Source organism: Cenococcum geophilum (genome assembly GCF_001692895.1).
Source record: "Cenococcum geophilum 1.58 unplaced genomic scaffold K441scaffold_58, whole genome shotgun sequence".
Lineage (NCBI taxonomy): Eukaryota > Fungi > Ascomycota > Dothideomycetes > Gloniales > Gloniaceae > Cenococcum > Cenococcum geophilum.
In genome coordinates this window covers 88,867-109,128 of record NW_027137616.1, presented here as the reverse complement: position 1 = coordinate 109,128, position 20,262 = coordinate 88,867, and the positions used below count along the sequence as shown (strand labels likewise).

The 20,262-nt window shown below is 46.0% G+C and overlaps 6 protein-coding genes across 6 annotated transcripts; 3 read left to right on the top strand and 3 right to left on the bottom strand.

Moving 5' to 3' along the window:
- The first annotated feature begins 4,261 nt into the window (after positions 1–4,261).
- Positions 4,262–7,099, top strand: K441DRAFT_283179 (HET-domain-containing protein). The gene is made up of 2 exons (XM_067640940.1): positions 4,262–6,618; positions 6,670–7,099. The coding sequence occupies exons 1-2, from the start codon at positions 4,366–4,368 to the stop codon at positions 7,009–7,011; spliced, it is 2,595 nt and encodes an 864-aa protein (XP_067498743.1). The 5' UTR covers positions 4,262–4,365; the 3' UTR covers positions 7,012–7,099.
- A 2,070-nt stretch (positions 7,100–9,169) lies between these two features.
- On the top strand, positions 9,170–10,982 carry K441DRAFT_619824 (phosphoglycerate mutase-like protein). The gene is made up of 5 exons (XM_067645896.1): positions 9,170–9,216; positions 9,239–9,690; positions 9,814–10,077; positions 10,183–10,407; positions 10,493–10,982. The coding sequence occupies exons 2-5, from the start codon at positions 9,512–9,514 to the stop codon at positions 10,593–10,595; spliced, it is 771 nt and encodes a 256-aa protein (XP_067498742.1). The 5' UTR covers positions 9,170–9,216; positions 9,239–9,511; the 3' UTR covers positions 10,596–10,982.
- Positions 10,983–12,472: 1,490 nt separating this feature from the next.
- On the bottom strand, positions 12,473–13,347 carry K441DRAFT_645212 (uncharacterized protein; the record flags this gene model as incomplete). Its single annotated transcript, XM_067646787.1, has 2 exons — positions 12,892–13,347; positions 12,473–12,627 (listed from the first exon to the last, which is right to left on the bottom strand). Coding segments are annotated over exons 1-2 (243 nt in total), but the record flags the coding sequence as incomplete, so codon positions are not given.
- A 2,063-nt stretch (positions 13,348–15,410) lies between these two features.
- On the top strand, positions 15,411–16,641 carry K441DRAFT_667865 (alpha/beta-hydrolase). The gene has a single exon (XM_067649909.1). The coding sequence runs from the start codon at positions 15,473–15,475 to the stop codon at positions 16,310–16,312; it is 840 nt and encodes a 279-aa protein (XP_067498740.1). The 5' UTR covers positions 15,411–15,472; the 3' UTR covers positions 16,313–16,641.
- A 975-nt stretch (positions 16,642–17,616) lies between these two features.
- On the bottom strand, positions 17,617–18,404 carry K441DRAFT_283008 (uncharacterized protein). The gene has a single exon (XM_067640938.1). It carries the CDS (start codon positions 18,209–18,211, stop codon positions 17,786–17,788), a length of 426 nt encoding a protein of 141 aa, XP_067498739.1. The 5' UTR covers positions 18,212–18,404; the 3' UTR covers positions 17,617–17,785.
- Positions 18,405–18,976: 572 nt separating this feature from the next.
- Positions 18,977–20,049, bottom strand: K441DRAFT_283006 (uncharacterized protein). Its single transcript, XM_067640937.1, has 2 exons — positions 19,522–20,049; positions 18,977–19,362 (listed from the first exon to the last, which is right to left on the bottom strand). The coding sequence occupies exons 1-2, from the start codon at positions 19,821–19,823 to the stop codon at positions 19,128–19,130; spliced, it is 537 nt and encodes a 178-aa protein (XP_067498738.1). The 5' UTR covers positions 19,824–20,049; the 3' UTR covers positions 18,977–19,127.
- Between the last annotated feature and the right edge of the window lie 213 nt (positions 20,050–20,262).

Genomic DNA, 20,262 nt, shown 5'->3' with positions numbered 1-20,262 from the left:
TATTAATAATTTGGTTAATTTTATATAGGCTCGTTATAAAGACCTTATTATCCTTCCGGTATATATTAAAGTGGAACGCTATAGCGCTAATTACGGCAATATCTACGGTAGGGGGGTTAACTAATAATAGGGGCGTATGTGACTTTAGGGACTTCTAGGGTACTATTGTTATTATTACTCCTTTTAGCTCCTATTGTATCTTTTAGAGGTTATCCCTTATATCCTATTAATACGTTCTTTTCCATAACGGTTAGATCTATATAATTTAGATATTATCTATATTATTATCTGTCCCGCTTTTATATATAGAGTCCTTTTTAAATATAGCGCTTTAGGAGAGTATCTTTATCGGTATAGAGTTCTTTCTAGCTTCGCGGCGGGCGTCCTCTTAGGTAAAGGCTAAGTCACGGGCCCAGATATTCTGCTGGTAGGTAGGGTTAGCCCTTACGGCTAGTATCTTGCGGTTAGTTTGGATCTCCTTAATAAAGGAGGGTAACCTTAGTCTATCCTCCGGCTAAATAAACCGTTTTTTTTATATATTTAACCAAATATTAAAATAGGATATCTATTTTCGTTTAAGGATTATATTATAGGACCCTAGGTCTAGGATATAAAAGGGGATACTATATTAGCGTCGTCTATTAAGAGCGATATATAACTTTAAGACGTGGGTAATGGGCTAACTGGCTTAGCTATTGTAGCCCTTTACCTAGACAGGCTTCTCTAGTTAGATGGCTTCTGCATTTAGAAACTTAGCAACATTATTTATATAGGCAGTATTTATAAAGGCGAAGCTATTTACTCTAGTATTAATAAGGGCGGTTGTATTAACTCCATATCTATTTTAAGATACTATATATAGAACCGTGAAATGCTTTCTACCTATTAACTAACTAAGATTAATCTCTTTAAGATCGATAGGGTACCCTAGGGGGAAGTCTTTCCCTAGGGTTCTTCTTTTCCTAACTTATTAGACGTTTCTCCTTCCTCTATTTCCTTAATATCGCCTATATCCTTTAGCTCCGGGTAGGATAAAATAAAGTGACCTTATTTATTGCAGTTAAAGCATATAGCTAAGGTAGGGTTAATTAGAGTATTATAGCGAATACTAGTTAATAGTGTGGTACGTAGCTAGTTAGGTAAGGCTTGCCGGTGCGTAGTTATAACCGCCTTTAGTATAAGAGCAGTTATAACTTATCTTTCTACTTTAGCTCCTATAGGTATAGCTAATGAGTTCTAATTATTATAGAGTCGCTTCTGCTAATTAGGGTAGGCGTTAATCTGCTTTAGTTTTAAGTTTAATAATAGGTAATAAGCTGCGAGTCTTTTATGGGTTGGTAGGTTATTTAAGGTTATAGCAATCTTTTCTTATAGCTGGATTATTAGCTTATTATATAGGTCTAATTGGTAGTTCTTAAGGGGAACCTAGCCTTCTCCTATAAGGTATAGGAATTAAGTCTAGAATTCGGCAAAGGGTTAGTTTGGTTTTATTATTAGGTAATTATAGTTATAATAGGCATCCTGTACTTTGTTTGGGTTAATATAAATAGCTGCTAGGTGCCATATTATTTTATTAATAGATATAAATTAGACAGGGGAGTCGTCCTTAAACTTAGCTTAAAGGTGCCATTAGGCGTCCCTAGTGGTTTAACTAAAAAGGTAGAGTATTTTAGCTTCTTTAAAAAGGAAATGGTTGTGGTTAATACGGAGCTTTCCTTATACTTAAATCCTTTAATTCTTAAAGGTAGGGTCTATCCCGTTAAATAGTAGTAGGGGGTTAAGGAGCTTAACGGACTTTAATTGCTTTGTTATTATATCCGTACTCCCTAGTATATTATATTTAGTAAAGTAAATAGGTTAGCTAGGGCTTTAAGAAAGGAAAGCTAGGCTATTTTATAGGGCCGTAAGATTTTCTAGGATCTCTTATAGGGTCTCTTATATATTTCTTGCTTTAAGACAATCGGCTTTTTAGCTAGCTGCGAGGGCGCGAATCTGCTCGCGTATGTCTACGATATTATTATTATCTTTAATTTCTGATCCTAATTAGATCTTAGGTTCCTCTTAGATAAAGGCAGCTCTCTTAAATAAGCTTACTTTAGGTGCCATTGTTAGCTTCCTAAGGTTTATTAGTATTATACGCTTTAGTTTTAATTCTGGGGGTATAGGTCTAGTCCTATCTGGCTTATAAGGTGGGATATTATCTAGGCCTTCCTAGGCAATATAGAGTTGTTTTAGTGTCTAAGTATAGCGCGTTAATACGTTGTTGCAGACGAAGTTTCTTTAGGGTGGGATATTATTAAGGCCTTTCTAGGCAAGGTAGGGAGAGCTTAGTATAATATTACGGCTTAAATAAATGCCTCTAAACCGAAGCTTAAATGAATGCTATATTACGAAGATACTAAGCTAAAGAGAAGGAAAAGGGGTTGCTAGGACCAATATAAATAAATATATAGGGTAAGCCGCTAAGGCGCTAGCTTTAGGCGGGCCAATTATAGGTCGGCAGAATATGGCAGAATTTGGCAGGTAACGTGCGATAGCGCCGTTACAGCTAGCTCTAACTAGTTCTTTTAAATAACTATAAAGTGGTACTCTAAGGCTATAGTTATTAAGGGAGCAATTTAGTAGGTGGTAGATAGCTAGATAACTTAATTATAGAAGGTAAGTATTTAGGGAATAAGATCTACTAAAAGATTCTTATATATAACGATTAAAATTATTATATAGTTAAGAAAGCCCTCTACCTATACTTTAATGGATAGGTAGTTCTTTATTATCCCTTCTTTTAGTCTTATAGAAAGGACGCTGTTAATAATAAGGATATTATTCTAAGGCTTAGACTAGAGCTAGTATATCTAGAGGTAAAAGAGGTTATTAGGTAAAAAAGCACCCTAAAATACCTTAAGTATCTCTTTATTCGGGACGCCAGGGAAAAGGGTATTTAGAATATTAGCTATAAATAGGAGTAACTTACCTAGTTTATTAATTAGGGTTAAGGATAATACTACTATAGCTAATCTTATTATTACTATAGCAAGGCTTAATATATAGAGTTTAGTCGCCCAATCTTCCTATTCTTTTTAGATACGTAGTATTTCGGTACAGTCCTCCTATTCCTAAAGGAGTCTTATTTTCCGGTTAGTTGCCTAGTCCTTAACCTTCTTTACCTAAGCTCTTCTAATCCTTAGGTCCTCCTTATATAGTTACTAAAGCCATTTTTCGGCTTTTTTAGCGGCTAAAGTCTTACGTTAAGCTATAGAGAGAGGCGCCATTATAGAGGATAGAGACTGTGATGCTGGCGTATCGCCTAAAGGTATAGGGGAAGGTAAGGGAGACTAGTAGGTAACCTCTAAGGAGTTTAGCTCGTTAAGTGTATTATTATTAGTTAAGTTTTTAAGGTTTTTACGGATAATTTATAAAGGTTTAGATAAGTATATAGGTTGTTAAGTTATTAACAGCAATAATTAATTATTAGAAATTAAGTAAATAAGGCATTAGCTCTTAAATGAGACTAATATGGAAAGCAAGCAAGCAAGGCTCAATTTTGTGAATGTTGATGATGTTAGTGTTGCTGAGATGTAGGGGTGCTGCTGCAGTGCTCGCTTAGCCACATAGACATGTCCATTAAACTATACTAATCTTTAAGCGGCTTGTGTCCTTAGCAACTGCTAGGCCTCTTGCACCTTCGCGCTCGGTTTCTTTATACATCTTAGTGGAGCTGCTGGCGGGTCTAGAGGTGGTGTTGCTGATACGCGTTTAGGGGTCGAAGCAGCTATCGGGGCTCTGGGGCTTCGTTTGGTGGGCCGCAGGGGCCGCCTTGCAGCGGGAACTAGCTAAACGAAGGACCAGGATTTGATTAAAAGAATGTCCGGGATGAATATCCTCCTCTTTCAAAAGATTTCGTCGTCGCAGAGCAACCTCCACCTTACAACCCTGTGGCCGGAGCGGGTCGGCCGTCCTCCCTGCTAGCGTCATTAAGGTGTTCGTCCACTTCTCAAGATATAAGCATAATCAGTCAGTCGTTTGCAAATTCGCCTCCTGCTGCAGTGCCTCTCAGCATTACCGCGCCACACTGTGGGCTGTGCGATCAGCCTCCTCCGCCTCGAGCTGGGCTTATTAACTCCCTCAAAAACTAACGCATAGCGGAATTAGATCCCAGCAGCCTGGCGCTGTCTCGCTTTTAGATGCAATTCCTCAGTATAGCTCAGCGTCCAATCTTCCTACATGCTCGCTAACATTAGTAGCTAGGACTGATATTCTCATCGGACGAGCGAGTTGCGCTGCTCATCTCTTCAGTTAGGCTGCTACGTTTAAACCCGACCGAGATCCATCCCTACCGCTTGCCCCCGTCCAGCTCCATGCGAAGCGATGCGCCTTTTGCGACGCAGCGACACTGGCGATTTCAGTCTTACTCAGTTTGGCGACGGGGCCATTCCTCCCTATGCGATACTTTCGCATACATGGGGAGCGGACGCCGAGGAGGTCACCTTCGAAGACCTGATGAATGGTACTGGCAAGGATAAGCCTGGCTATGTGAAGATCCGGTTCTGTGGAGAACAGGCGGGACTAGATGCCTTACAATACTTTTGGATCGACACCTGTTGCATTAACAAGGCAAATCACGCCGAACTCTCCCAGGCTATCAACTCCATGTATCGCTGGTACCGCAACGCGACTCGATGCTACGTCTATTTATCGGACGTCCCCAGCCCCCCCTTCGGCACCAACAATGAGTTTAATCCACAGTCGTGGGACTCGGATTTTTGGAAAAGCAAATGGTTTACTCGGGGTTGGACACTCCAAGAGCTTCTTGCCCCTTATTCGGTTGAATTCTTCTCTCGCGAACGCAAGCGACTTAGTGACAGGAGTTCTCTAAAGCAACAAATTCAAGAGATAACGGGTGTTCCTGCCTCAGCGCTTCAAGGAGCCCCTTTGTCTCAGTTCAGTGTGGATGAGCGATTTTTATGGATAGAACGCCGCCAAACATCGGTTGCAGAAGATAAAGTGTACTCATTACTAGGCATTTTCGACGTCAAAATACCTCTTTTCTACGGCGAAGGGGCGACCAATGCATTCAAGCGGCTCCGGGAGGTGATCGACAAGCGGGAAAAATGTGTCCAAGAGTTACACCTTACTGATCCCCGTGATGATAAGAAGCGTATTGAGGACACCAAGGACGGCTTACTGAAAGACTCATACCGCTGGATTCTCGAAAATTCCGACTTCCAACAATGGCGTGACAACCAGCAGAGCCGACTACTATGGATTAAGGGCGATCCTGGCAAGGGCAAGACTATGCTGCTTTGCGGCATTATTAACGAGCTGAAGAAGTCGACGGCCAAAACACATCTTTTGTCGTACTTCTTCTGCCAGGCCACGGACTCGCGAATCAACACCGCCACGGCTGTGCTTCGAGGCCTCCTCTACTTACTTGTTAACCAACAGCCATCTCTCATTTCGCATGTACGGAAGAAGTATGATAGCGCCGGAAAAGCCCTCTTCGAGGACTCGAATGCCTGGGTCGCTTTGTCTGAGATCTTCACCAACGTTCTACAAGACCCGAACTTGAACAGCACCTATTTAATTGTCGATGCGCTCGACGAATGCGTAACAGACTTGCCGAAACTGTCAGACTTTATCGTCAAGAAGACGACTACATCTCCTCGTGTCAAGTGGATAGTCTCTAGCCGCAACTGGCCGAGCATCGAGAAGAAACTTAATACTGCGACACAGGGAACCAGACTGTGTCTTGAGCTGAATGAAAAATCTGTATCTGCAGCTGTTACCTCGTACATCCAGTGCAAGGTTGATCAGTTGGCGAAGGAAAATGAATACGACAATGATACGCGGGACGCTGTCCAGCGTTACTTGTTGTCAAACGCAAATGGCACCTTCCTCTGGGTGGCCTTGGTGTGCCAAGAACTCGCTGATATCCCCGGATGGGATGCTGAAGAAACGTCGATGACATTTCCACCTGGACTCCATCCCCTGTACAAGCGGATGCTGGACCAGATCTGCAGTTTAAAATATGCTAAGCTCTGCAAAAGTATACTGGCTCTTATTTCGGCTGTGTACCGCCCCGTCACATTGGACGAGTTGGCGTCATTCGTCGATATGCCTGCTCGAAGTTCTGGTAGTTACAAAGCTCTGGCGGAGATTATAGGGCTTTGTGGATCCTTTCTGACACTTCGGGAACACACCGTCTCCTTCGTTCATCAGTCAGTGAAGGACTTTTTGGTCGAAAAGGTATCCAATGAGATCTATCCTTCTGGGAAGGAAGAGACCCACCATGAAATCTTCTCAAGATCACTTAAGGTTATGTCTAGGACTTTGCGACGAGACATCTACAGGTTAGGTGCCTTAGGCTGCCCTATTGAGCGGGTGAAACAGCCAAACCCAGACCCGTTAGCGGCGTTACGCTACTCGAGTATCTATTGGGTCGATCACCTCTGTAACTGGAATCCCAACTCCTTTGCAAATCACGGGATCGGCTCTCAGGACAGAGGCGTTATCGAGAATTTCATAAGAAAGAAATACCTTCACTGGCTCGAGGCTCTAAGCCTCTGTAGAAGCATGTCAGAGGGTGTGCTTGCAATGGCGAAACTTAACGCTTTAGCCCAGGTAACTACTAAAGTAGCAACGCTCTATATAATATATGCTAATATAACCTAGAGAAGAGCAGATGCACCTAGCTTTATAAAACTTCTTCAAGATGCGCGCCTGTTTATTATGTATCACATTCAGGCGATACAGAACAGCCCTCTTCAAGCATACGCATCTGCACTTATATTTAGTCCAGACCGTAGCCTTATAAGGAGTTATTTTAAGGGGGAAGAACCAAAGTGGATCTCAATAAAGCCAGCTATAGGGGATCAATGGAGTGCCTGCCTCCAGACGCTCGAGGGCCATAGCGATTGGGTCTGGTCAGTAGCCTTCTCCCACGACTCGGCCAGGCTAGCGTCAGCGTCGGGATGCAAGCAGCGGCGACTGCCTCCAGACGCTCGAGGGCCATAGCGATGAGGTCAGGTCAGTAGCCTTCTCCCACGACTCGGCCAGGCTAGCGTCAGCGTCGGCGACAAGACGGTTAAGATCTGGGATGCAAGCAGCGGCGACTGCCTCCAGACGCTCGAGGGCCATAGCGATTACGTCAGGTCAGTAGCCTTCTCCCACGACTCGGCCAGGCTAGCGTCAGCGTCGGACGACAAGACGGTTAAGATCTGGGATGCAAGCAGCGGCGACTGCCTCCAGACGCTCGAGGGCCATAGCGATTACGTCAGGTCAGTAGCCTTCTCCCACGACTCGGCCAGGCTAGCGTCAGCGTCGGACGACAAGACGGTTAAGGTCTGGGATGCAAGCAGCGGCGACTGCCTCCAGACGCTCGAGGGCCATAGCGATTGGGTCAGGTCAGTAGCCTTCTCCCACGACTCGGCCAGGCTAGCGTCAGCGTCGGCCGACAAGACGGTCAAGATCTGGGATGCGAGCAGTGGCGACTGCCTCCAGACGCTCATCATTGGCCAGGCACTCTTCCGCATCTCATTTGACATCACTGACTTATATCTTCAAACGGATATTGGCACTATTGAAATTAGCGCTCTATTAGGTTCGAGACCCCTTCTATCCCATTTAGAACCTCAGAGTCCTCAATATCAAGGCCTAGCCTTAAGCGCAGATGGTGTATGGATAACATACAATTCAGAGAACATAATATGGCTACCCTTAGAGTATCGACCATCATGTTCAGTGGTATCAGAGAAGATGATTGGTACTGGTGTTAGAACTGGAAGGGTATGGATATGCAAAGTTGAGCTTAACGAGCTTAACACATTCTAAGGCCAGAACATTTATATCATGATTACTTACTATATTTTATTATTCTCTCTATTTTATAGAGGGCCGGGGATCAGCACGAATATATAGCTTGCTAATTTGCCACAGCGAAGCTTCGAGCATACTTTAGATCAAGTGACAAGATTTCCACATGCAGAATTACGTGTTAAATATTTGCCACTTGAGTCCGGCCAGAGGCAGACGAACGCCTCGATCACGCTAGCAGGGAGGACGGCCGGCCCACTCTGGATAGACCCTTGTAAGGTGGCGAATTCTGTAGCCATTTTCAGAGAGTTGAGTTGATTGACCAGACGCATGGCTGAGGTTGGTTGATTGACGTAAGTAAATTACTTCCTGGATATCACGTGGAATGTGCGGAGTCGTTTTGCACTAGCCGGAATTAGTGATCGCTTTAATTAGAGGTACTGACCCGCGTGGCGACCTTGCATAAATTTGCGTACCATAGTAGACACAAGGCTAATGATGACTTCCCAACATCGTAACGAAGTTCTTAGGCTCGGATAAGACCCTGTTATGAGTTTTGTAAGTGGTAAGAGCTTAATGGTGGTGCTGTAGTAAAGGGACATTATTACGCCCTAAAAGGAGGCTCTCTGCGAACAAGGCGCGAAGGCGACAATGCGAGCGTAATTTATAGATATAAAGGGTCTCGAATATTGCAGAGTAGCTACAGTATACGATTTATATATAATTATAGTGAAGCACGACATGTGCGCAGAGTTATAGTTGCTTAAAGTCAAAGTACCCCTCATATTTTCCGGTACGGTGGGTTTTGCGACGTAGGGACGGACGTTATATATTAATTTTGTGTAGTATATTATAAATATTACCAGCCTTCTATTTCTAAGAACAGGCACCAGATTCAGCTAATCTAATTTGTTAGTTCTTATCGATAACCTGAGGGCCCATTTTGACGTTGCAAGGGATATTCCGCTCTTGGATAAAGAGGTTGCACTTTGCATTAGAAAATATCTTTGTGAAAAAAAAAAGCGCAATTCGATGTATCAGCTATTACAATGGCTTACCAAGCTTAAACAAGGCTGACTGACCACACAAAAGCAGTCAAGTCGCCGTGATGCTTGGCATGGTGGGGCATTTCAACATCCCGCCAGATCGTCATCGCTGGAGATCCGCGAAGCCCCTAAAGCGTTTTATTTATCCCTTGCACCGATAATAACGTCCTATAAAAGGTAGCCCGTGCGCACCAATTATATATAGGCGGTAAGTCGTTCTGCCGCATTACCAGGACTGCGAAAATACGCGAGATGCCCGCACCTACCCTAAATTTGTATACGCACGCATGAATGCACCCATTACCACTATATCTCGCCTATATACTCCTTAAAATAACGACTAAATTAATTACTATAAGCCGTATAAGTGCATTTATGCGTGCGTATACAAATTTAGGTAGGGAGAGGTGGGTGCAGGCATCTTGCTAACTTTTTTGTCCATAGCGTGCGCAAGAAAGTTTTGATGTTCTTGACTGCGTGCACGGGCCACATTTTATAGGACGCCATCGGTGCAAAGGATACCACAGCTTACCCTTACTCTATAAACACCGCCTCGTCATTACTCCTTCGTTTCTCTGGCCAATTCCTGATTAAATAAACCACATCGCCCAATTGGCCTCATTTATCCATCTCAACCCCCTGTACATGGTGTTGCAATGACCACACCCCGCGTCTTCGTCATCCGTCACGGCGAAACAGAATGGTCACTCAACGGCCGACACACCGGCACGACAGAGCTGCCACTCACCGCGAACGGCGAGAAGCGAGTGCGCGCGACGGGCAAGGCGCTGGTGGGCGATGACCGGCTGATTGTGCCGAAGAATCTGGCGCACATGTAAGCTGCTCCGCTCTCCCCTCCCCCCGTACCAATTGCACGGTTTCCAACCGAACCACCCTTCCCGCTTCATTTAGGCACCGTGTTGAAAGTCTTTGCTAAATCGGCCCGGCAATGCAACAGCTACGTCTCCCCCCGCCGCCGCGCCCAGCGCACCCTCGAGCTGCTCTCACTCGGCTGTCCCGACCCCATGCCGTGGCAGACCAAGCGCGGAGACGAGGACGCGGATGTGCGGACGAGTGCGAAGGTTGAGGTCACAGAAGATGTGCGTGAATGGGACTATGGCGACTACGAGGGGCTGACGTCGGCGGTGATAAGGCAGAGGAGGAAGGAAAAGGGGTTAAATGAAGACTGGGATATTTGGAGGGATGGATGCGAGGGCGGAGAGTGAGCTGCCTCTTCTCGTTGGGTGAAATGTTTCGTAGATCCAGTGACGAGACTAGAGGCTCGGGTTTCCGCGGATGGAGTGCTGATGCAAGATCGATTCTTTAGGTCCCCAGAGGATGTAACCCGCCGCCTTGACCGCATTATTGCTGATATTCGAACGCGATTTCACGGCTCTGCAATCGGGAAGCCGCGGAAGGAAGCCGGGCCTTGGGACGTTTTAATCGTGGCTCATGGTCATATTCTACGAGCATTCGCGGCACGGTGGATTGGCAAGAACATATCGGATAATCCATCACTAATATTAGAAGCAGGTGGTGTTGGGACGCTAAGGTGAGTGGTCCGAGTTCCACGAGGAGATGCAGAACACTCGAGATATTGCCATTAATTAGGGACGAGAGTGTTGACTGGCAACTAGTTACGAGCACCACGATATTAAAGAGCCTGCAATCTTGCTAGGCGGTGCATTTATGGTCGATGTGGCAGAGAATGCCGAAGAAACCGAGGAAAAAAAGAGGTGAAATGGCCTTGAGGTTACCTTTGAACGGCAGCATATACTACATCGAGCATACTGGGCATATAATGTCTAAAGGCCCTTCTAACTTTGCGACATAGCTGTGGCATAGTCAAAAGCACCTACAAAGGACAAACTACCGTGATTCTAACCGTAGCGAGATCCTGTGTGTGAATAACTTACGCGATTGAGTAGCCCTCAATGAGTTCTGGCAAATGCCGGAAATTCTACCCAGTGAGCCGCTAATACACCGTCCATATTATTACAGACCTAGCACAGATCCGGGGAAAAGAAACCTAAACCCTCATAAAACCAACCACAGAAGCGCCAGCAATCCCATCATTACATACCTCCAATGTGAGCAGAGTATCTTATGTAATTACAAGATTTTGCCAACGCGTAGGAAGGTCATCTCCAATTACCTCCTAACTCCTCGTGTCTCGGTTGCTAAGTGGGGAATTGAGAGAGTCAAGAGAATTATCTGCAACTGTTCTCTCTGGCTCCTGATTCCCGAGGCTACCCATTGACCAAGCTTTCTCCAAATCAGTTTCCTTTCGCGCCATTTCCACGAGCTCCATGTCTCTGTTGATCTTTATATTTCTGCTTGGCCCAAGCAGCCAGGTTTGCTTCGTTGTTGATACTCCACAGCACGAGCTCTCTAGTTGCAAACGCCATCTCAAGACAATCCAGCCCCCTCTCGCTGCGAGCCTGGAATTCGACTTTCAGAAGCTCTCGGCATAGATTGTCGAGTTCCGTGTACCGCTTGCTGAGGGTTCCGCCTGTCGATTTCTGCGCCAAAATAGCCACATCTACACCGCACCCGTGTATCATTCGCAAAGCGTCTAAATCGTGGCGGAGTGTATGGCCTACCAGAACGGTATCGGAATCTATTAGTAGCCACAGTGCCTCGCGAGCTGCTCTCCATCCATTCAGCACCGCGAAGCCTTTCTTTATAACATCAGTCATTACAGACAGTGTGATTCCTGTAGTTGATGAGCGCCAATCATCGACTTGCCCGTCAGGAAGAACCAGATGACTGATCAAAACCTCGCCCGTGATATAGTCAATTGCCGAAAGAAGTAAAATTTCGCTCTTGTCACCCGAGATGATAGCTTTGTGAGAAGAGAGGACAATTGCTTTGCGTTTTGGATTGTTGGAAGAAGGAGAACGCTCGAAGTTCTGCACTCCTTCTTGGTCATCCAAAGGTTCCTCATCATTGTATGGGCTCGGCAAATATTCAATCTTCTGTAGAAACTTGGGGAGATGGCAGCGTTGTGTTAGCAAGGAGAGTGCAGTTTCCTGTTGCGGTACTGGGATGCCGGTCCACTTATTCTTGCTGTATATGATTTCACCCGAACTGGCGTATACAGGTTCCTCAGGCAACTGGAGTTGTGATACCCGAACCGCAATCAGATTGTTTGTTTGATGTAAAGCTGTAGATGGTTTCTCCGGATAATTGGAGACTGGTGGCCGAACTTGGGGAGGAGAAAGGTTCTGAGTTTGAGGGCGGGCAAGAGATGCATTAGCAAAAGTCAGAGAACTCGCTGGATATCGATGTAAGGTAGTCGGTTGCTGCCTTACTTCTTCAGTCCTACCTATGCGGCCAAAATTGGCGCTCTTCGCAGGAGGACCACGCATAATACTGGGCCTATGCTGTAGATTATTTCGTGGTGCAGATGAACATACGCCATGAACCTCGGCCATATGCTTTTGTGCTTCTGTTTCGCTCTTGAAAAACTTGGCGCACGCGAAGCAACTGTAAGGAGAAACCGGGGCTTTCACGGATGACCCTTTATGAGCATTCAAAGCTCCTGGGGGCTTGAATATCGTCTTGCTCTCGATACGATCATACGACTGGGACGCTCTTGGAACGCTGTGAATAGCTCGGATATGACTGTTGAGAGCATCTTGGCTTCTGAAGACTTCCGTGCAGTCTTCACAATTATAGGAAACGTTGCAGCAAGATTTGGAATGTTGCTTCAAGGCTTTAGGATTATTAAATGACTGAGCGCAGATAGAACAACTGTAAGAAGTACTGGCTGCGGGGTTTGGGTTCGCAGGAGGAGCCTGTTGCTTCCCAGAGAGACCAACGCAAGGAGAAGAGGCGTTCGGATGCTGTTGTAGTGCTTCCGAGGTGGGAAAAAACTTCTGGCATTTGCTGCATTTGAAAGAAAGCAGAGGCATGACATGGTAGGACATGTGTTGTTGCAAATAGGCTTTCTCCGCGAAGGCTTTCTCGCACATGCCACAATAGAATTGAAGGTCGGCTTTTGGTGATTCTGATTGTCGTTGAAGATTCGCACGAGCATTGTGCTTAGTGGCGTTCATGTGCGCTTGCAAGGCTTGTTCGCTGGCGAAGGATTTGGAACATACTGTGCAGGCCTTTGTCATAGCTTAGGATGAGTATCGTGACGCGTTAGGAGTTGAGTTAATTAACGGAAAGCTGAAAAAGGGAAGTGTTTTGACTTGCGTGTTGGAAGAGTGATTATATATCCAGTACTTATAATAGAGTCATTCGTAGCGCAGCTATAGCATCGAGTATATTAGATCTGGGATTATAGCAGGCATAATGCGGTGAGGTCATGAGATGAAGGTTAGTTCAGTTGAATTCGTTGTTGGCAAATAGACAGTGCAAACGAGGTCGCAACGGGCTCAAACGAAGAGCATTGGGGCCGTGCGAGTTCTGTATGAACTAATAAGTTAGTGGGTCAGTTAGTTTGTGAGCGATGCCAAGGAGCAAATGTCGAGACGGAAAGACGTTGTGGCATGTTGAAGTGATGGTCAATCAATTACCTCAGAAGCTCAGACTAAGAAATCGATTGCGGATATAGGAATATCCGCACCGTCCGCTAAGCTGATTTAGGACGGTAATCGTTTTCTTAGTCTGAGGGCCTTTGGCGAGATTTGTAGAAAACCTAAACACGGTTTATATGAGAAGACCTCATTAACTTTAACGAAATTGATCTACCCTCCCACAATACCTGTTGATATAAAAATTACACCAAATTAGAGAAAAGCCTACTCTATAAAGCTATGAGATCTTCAGCTCCTTATACGCGCGCGACGTTAAGAGGAATCGTCGCCGTAGAGGCCCTAATTCTACCTCTGCACCGCCGAGCGCGCAGTAAACACCAACGCTGAACGCTTACGCCACGCCGCCAGCCCTCTGCGTAGAGCTTGCGAGAGCTCTGCGGAACGAAGCTCAGGGGGAGACCTGCACGGAGCTCTGCAAAAGCTCTGCACGAAGCTCCGCACGAGGCTCCGCACGAAGCTCTGCTCGAAGCTCTGCTCGGGGCTCTGCTCGAAGCTCTGCTCGGGGCTCTGCTCGAAGCTCTGCTCGAAGCTCTGCTCGAAGCTCTGCTCGAAGCTCTGCTCGAAGCTCTGCTCGAAGCTCTGCCCGAGGCTCTGCTCGAGGCTCTGTTCGAAGCCCTATATAGAGCTCCAAAGCTCTACAACACGCAGCGCTAATATACTAGGAAGGTTCTACAATTGCCGTACGAACGCCCGTACGAGCGCCCATACAATCGTCTCTACAAACGTCTCTGCAATTAATCGCCCGTACGAACGTCTGCACGTCTGCACGTCTGCACAGTTACACGTCTGTACGCCTGCACGTGGCTCTGCACGAAGCTCTGCACGAAGCTCTGCACGAGGCTCTGCACGAAGCTCTGCACGAAGCTCCTGCACGAAGCTTTGCACGAAGCTCTGCACCGAGGCTTTGCACCGAAGCTCTGCACGAAGCTCTGCACGAAGCTCTGCACGAAGCCCCACACGAAGCTCTGCACGAAGCTCTGCTAAGGTTCTGCACGAAGCTCTACACGAAGCTCTGCACGAAGCCCTGCATTAAGCTCTACACGAAGCTCTACTAAGGCTCTGCACGAGGCTCTGCACGAGGCTCTGCCCCTAGTAGTAGCAGAGACACTCCGGCCAAGGAGGATATTTTAAGGAAAGGACCCAAACTATAGCACCTACTAGGTGTTGCAATAGCTTTAAGTAGTAGATATCTATATATCTGTATAGTTTATCTATATTAGTAGACTATTCAATAAGATATAATATATGCTTACGCTTTTAACAACGCGTTTTTAACTTTGACGAAATTAATGTCAGGACCAAGCAATAGCCGTATAATAAAATTAATACCATTTAGAAGCCCTAAGTCTAAAAAAAATGTGACTATGGGGTTTAATAATAACGCGTTGTGTTGAATGAATAAATTTAGATATCCGCAATATCCGTTTTACGGATTTTGCTTACGTTTTTAACAAAACTCGCCAAACCCTCTCAGACGTGATTTTGCAATTCGGAAGACGGCGTAGGTTATTCCGACGCTAGCTAAAAAAATCACGTCTGAGCTCGCTGAGGTAAGTCAATCAAAGTCCAACTCTATACATGACTAAGTGAGCAGGTCTTGGCAAGCAACTCTAATGCATTTGGTATTTATTGACTAGAAATACCAGATCAGGAACTTGTGTGTCGATTGATATATGAAGGGAAAGAGACTATATATAGGTGCAGGCAATAAAGAGGGTAGTAAGTAATAGGTCGATAATATTAATTGTGAAACACCACCCATAAACTTTGGGACTAGTTGCGACTATAACAGATTTTTCTTGGAACAGCACTAGAAGCCAATATGAGATGAAATTTGGTTTATTCTCCAATGACCAGAGCTAGTTACCATCTTATTGTAGCTGAGAGGGGCAGTTCTTCGCATTCAGTCGTATAAGCATGAATACGATAGTAACGAATACGGTTGCCTAATTATTGACAATAGAGCGCGTAAATAAATATAAATGTCGAACTATCATTGATTTTAGGGACTTTTCAAACTTAACCATTCTTACTATTCAAAGAATCCAAAACTTCGAGTCTTCAACTAACATGCCTTTCCCACCTCTCCACATTGTCGATGCCCAGCCAGGTCACCCGCACACGCACACTATCATCCTTCTGCACGGACGCAGCAGCACCGCGACCCAGTTCGCATCCGACATCTTCTCCCACCACACCTCCGATGCAGGTAAGAACCTCGCTTCCTCTCTGCCAACCTGTCGCTGGGTCTTTCCATCTGCTGGTCAACGATGGTGCACAGCATCTGAAGAGAAAAAATCCGCTTGGTTCGATCTCTATTCCCTGACGGATACGAACAAGCGACAGGACCTGCAGGAACCCGGACTGAAAGAGTCCGTGTTGTTCATAAAGGGAGTCGTGGAAGACGAAGTAGATAGGTTAGAAGGGAAATCCGAAAAGGTGGCACTGGGCGGGTTTAGCCAGGGAGGCGCTACTTCGTTGTGCACGCTTTTGAGCGGGGTGGCTACGAATAAGGGAAGGCTGGGAGCTTTCCTCGGATTCAGCCCTTGGTTGCCCTTTGCAAATAAGGTAGAGAAGGCTAATTGCATGAATGATGGACAAGATCTTCCGGATATGCGCGCTCAGGATATTATCCGCTCTTTCCGGGAAATTCTTGGTATCAAAGAACCCCTACAGGCAGAATCCAATGTCCATTCGGTCCAATCCACTCCAGTATTCATCGGCCATGGTACGGACGACGAAGCGATCGATATCTCGCTTGGCCGTCAGGCAAGTGATATTCTTAGTAGCATTGGCGTTCGGGTTGACTGGAAGGAGTACTCGGGCGCTGAAAGAGATGGGCATTGGGTAAAAGAACCGGAGGAATTTGATGACATTGTAACGTTTCTTAAGAAACGTCTCGATTTGTAGATTCGTGATTTATAGTTGCACACGCTAGCAAAACTGTTGGATCGTGTTAACTATGCCATTTAATTACCGTTCGACGGAAATGCCTTAGGGGTAGTTGGCATGAGGTTTACTTTGTGTTTCATTGGAGAGTTAATCGCTTGGTCTGATGGCCATTGGATTGACGACAACCAGATCTGAGCCGCACATTTCAAAGACATTTTCGTAGTTGCAGATTTCACCATGGAAGTCATCATTTAAAAAGCATTCGAATAAAGCCTCGTATTCGTATTTGAAGGTTTAAATAAGGCAACGCGATACAAAACGTAAACAAAAAAAGAATAATACATAGTGTACCACTCTCTGAACACTTTAGAAGTGGTTCCGTGCCTCATTCCATGCTTCGACTCACTCAAGATTGTACTGCGGCCCTCATGGCTATGCCTTCGCCCCGTACTATTTTGTGCGTGGTGTGAAGTAACGGATGACTATAAGCAAGAGATCCAACAATAGTTGTAGGATAGCGACAAGAGTAAGAACGACTATCTTTACGGATACAACTAGCTGTAGCAGAGGTTGAGTGATGGAATGAGGTTGTGTCTGCAACAGCGTAGGATCTGGAGTAGAAATTTGATCCTCACTTTCGGGAATGCATGACAATTTTGATGACGAATATGAATCTGCTTGCTCGGAAGACTCATTTCGGGCAGGACTTTGCTGTGATGTTGAATTCACAAAGAGTGGCTGATAGACACTGAATTTCCGCTACATACAGAGTGGCTTTCGCAGTGGTACAGGTACCGGAAGCGGTGTTGGGTATACGGAACAAGCAGCCTGAATAGCTAGGTTATGGCGTGTGCGGGGGGCTGGGGCGTGTGGCTTAAATAGAATGGCCTCCGGGATAGGCGCCTGAACAAGGTGATTATCTGCATCTGGTGGCCAAGCACTAATGCCATAAACATTTATTTCCTCTCCTTGTGCTTCGATTTTGGGGGTTCCTTTTGTTCTTGCGTGGATGTGCCCTTGATGGTGGGAGTATTTTGTGGAGATGACGACCAGTGAATTGCTGAACCATCTGAACTATGCCTAGTTCCTAATCCAGAAGATCTACGACGGTTCCCCCACCAGTGGAGCTTACTTCCTTCCCTTTCAATCTTCATCTCAGAATATTTGGAAACAGTATCAGAAGTGGACGGTGGAGACGACGCTTCGCTGGTGAATGGATGATGATAACGAGACGTTTTCACACCAGAGCAACCATATTCCGGAAAAAAAGTTGTAGGAGAAGGATGACGAAAAAGAAGCAAGTTCGAGTACCCCAGGCGGACAGGAGGAGAATTTCGAGATTGATCTTAGAGTAGTGAATTTTTTTCTGCCTCCTGGTATAACTGCTGCTGGATGTCGGGCTGAGCATTATTCTTCGTGGATGACATTTCCGCTTCCACTTTCCAAGGTACGTCTGCGAATGCGAATGGTGCTCCCACCTCCCTGCTCAGGTTAGGCGGGAGCCGAGGCTTCTCCTGGACGATAGGCAGTTCCGCCGTCTAATAGTTCAACAGGAACCCCTGCTGGACGCTCGATACTTCTGACTTCTGGACTTTGGACTGGGGCAGTTCCTGGGATGTTGTGGGTGCTTCCAGCCCCGTCCAGTGATGATGAGCGGTCTCTGTCTCCGTTTTCTAAGGCAGACGAAGCAGCACATAAATAGAAAGTAGGGCAGCGATGGCAAGGGCGATGATAAATATATATTTTGGGATATTGGCTCCTGGGCCAAAAGTTTCGCATGCGATGGTTGTTCAATTTTCTCGGGGAATCCTGACAAAGGGCGGCCGTCATCGTCGTATAGAGAGCATCCATAGCAGGTGCGGTTGTAATGTGGCAAGTAGGTGAAATCGTAGCCGGAGATGTTGTGGTGGTTGACATCTCAACAGGTATAGTTAACGCAATTGAGGGTGATTGACTGGAGGATGGACGTTGGGGTGTCGGAGGAAGACACTTGTCCTGCGACCTTGTTCGAGAGATGCCAAGGTATGGCTTTCGACAACCCTTGAGTAGCAATAGACCCCAAGGGATGCCGTTGACAAGGGTAGAGCGCAGTAGACTCAACTGGAATCGAATTGTGAGTCGGTACTAGGTGATTGTATACCAGTGAGTTCGATGACGTTTGGGTCGTCGTCGAGATCCTGGATAGTTTGTCTTGCGCTGGCGTGGCCTGCGCTACGGATGTCTCGGCTGCTGACAGCAACCGTAGGTTGTAGAGCAGCACTGTTTGATTGCATTCCAAAGCGTTCTTCCACCCTAAAAGAACCACTAGAGACCGGCAACAATACAGACGGTGGCACTGATGAGACACCCGATGAGGAAGCCTTGGACGAAGATCCTGGCGGCGGTTTGGGCTGCCCAAAGCTCGGGATGTGGATATCCTATTGATTGCGCGAAGAGCGCTTCAATTGCAGGCGAAGAAGGGCTCTCGCTTGCTTGCGTGCTCGTCGCTGAAGGTGAGCTTGATACCCCAGTAGTGCGTGGATATCCGCACATGCGTGAAGGGAGAGACGGCTGAACGCAACTTCGTCTCCTCTTGTGCCTGATCTGCGTAGTGTGGATCGGTGACGGAGTACCTTGTAGAGTGATGATCGTAGATATCAGAGAGTAGAGTCTCTCCGTGGGTAACTTGATTGAGAGTGTCTTCAAGAGCCGCCTAGAGTTTGTGAAGTTTCTTTGCCGAGAAGATCGGTGGAAAGGAGGGCTCAGAAGGCAGGTTGATGAGAGCGAGATAACCTTCTTCAAGCTTCAAGCTAGGATTCTTCAATGGGGTCTGATGGACGGTGAAGAAGGCCCATTAGCAGGCAGCCGAATAATCGATGCAGGGGATAGAGATGTTGCCAACGCGAATCGTTTTGCAGATGAAGATGGTGATGAAGGTGCGGAAAAAGAATCTGACGGAGCAGATCGATCGTTTTGTAGCCGAGAGCCATGGACAGCTCATACTTTGGTGTAAACAATTCAAAGGTCGGTGAGAACAATGCATCATGGGATGGCAGGGAGGAAGGTGATTGAAGTCAAGATAAACTAATCTGCCTTTGGTAATGCAGTAATGAGCCCGTATGCTAAACATGCTTTGCAACCATTTATAAGAAATCTCGAATGATTTAAATTTTTGATTTTAATGGAAGTAATTTAGTATAGTAAAGGAACTGCATGGAAGCTGGGAGAGCTTTAATTTAAGCTCTTACCTTGTGCTGTTGCGCATGGCTGCACTACACGACTCTCTGCTACTCTTCCATGCGAGTGCTTCCTGAGAGCTTGAGTATCGTTTCGATGTGTTTTGTTTAGTTTCATTCACGGGACAGTTGGAAAGAATAATTCTGTCGAGGTAAGCTATGATTGGAGAAAGACATCTGGATAAGCAGGAACATCTGAGAAGCGTGGAACTCATTTCAAAGCCATTTGGCGGAATAGCAGGAAAGTCGTTTTGAAGGCTTTGGGTGTGCACATTGAATAGGCCCCAGATTGTAGAAGCAAAGGTCGCATCCATAGCTTGTATTTGGAAATAAAAAAAGGATGAATGAAAGTATGTCAGAGCATGATGAGACCTGATTGGTTGTATAAAAGAGCCATCAGGTCAATTTAACGCTCTATTTTTCATCTTGGAACATTCTAAGAGGGCCCGTTGCGAAGTGGATAAGACTTTGAACGAGCGTGACAAATTTAGTTCCGTTATAATTCCACATGTTGCTTGATTCGACAACCCCGGCAAGGAAGTGTATGACGTTAGATGTCGGTCACTCAGTTTAGATATAGTAAGACACCCGGTCAACGCAGCTGGCATCAGGCAGGGATGAGAGTCACAGGAAAAAGAGTACATTAACACCAGAGCCCACTCCTGTGTGGGCTACCCAATAACCATGTATGAATGCTAGGCCGGTTAAAGTCAAGAAGAAAACGCACCGTGAGTTCAATGGGAGTAAAATTGG

Excerpts from the sequence above, each read along its gene's own strand:
- K441DRAFT_283179 (XM_067640940.1), top strand. The coding sequence starts at position 4,366 with ATGCGCCTTTTGCGACGCAGCGACACTGGCGATTTCAGTCTTACTCAG. Across the intron at positions 6,619-6,669 it reads AACTTAACGCTTTAGCCCAG|AGAAGAGCAGATGCACCTAG; the intron begins GTAACTACTAAA and ends AATATAACCTAG.
- K441DRAFT_619824 (XM_067645896.1), top strand. The coding sequence starts at position 9,512 with ATGACCACACCCCGCGTCTTCGTCATCCGTCACGGCGAAACAGAATGG. Across the intron at positions 9,691-9,813 it reads CCGAAGAATCTGGCGCACAT|CTACGTCTCCCCCCGCCGCC; the intron begins GTAAGCTGCTCC and ends GCAATGCAACAG. Across the intron at positions 10,408-10,492 it reads GGTGGTGTTGGGACGCTAAG|TTACGAGCACCACGATATTA; the intron begins GTGAGTGGTCCG and ends ACTGGCAACTAG.
- K441DRAFT_667865 (XM_067649909.1), top strand. The coding sequence starts at position 15,473 with ATGCCTTTCCCACCTCTCCACATTGTCGATGCCCAGCCAGGTCACCCG.
- K441DRAFT_283008 (XM_067640938.1), bottom strand. The coding sequence starts at position 18,211 with ATGTCAACCACCACAACATCTCCGGCTACGATTTCACCTACTTGCCAC.
- K441DRAFT_283006 (XM_067640937.1), bottom strand. The coding sequence starts at position 19,823 with ATGGATGCGACCTTTGCTTCTACAATCTGGGGCCTATTCAATGTGCAC. Across the intron at positions 19,363-19,521 it reads GCCATGCGCAACAGCACAAG|ATTAGTTTATCTTGACTTCA; the intron begins GTAAGAGCTTAA and ends TACCAAAGGCAG.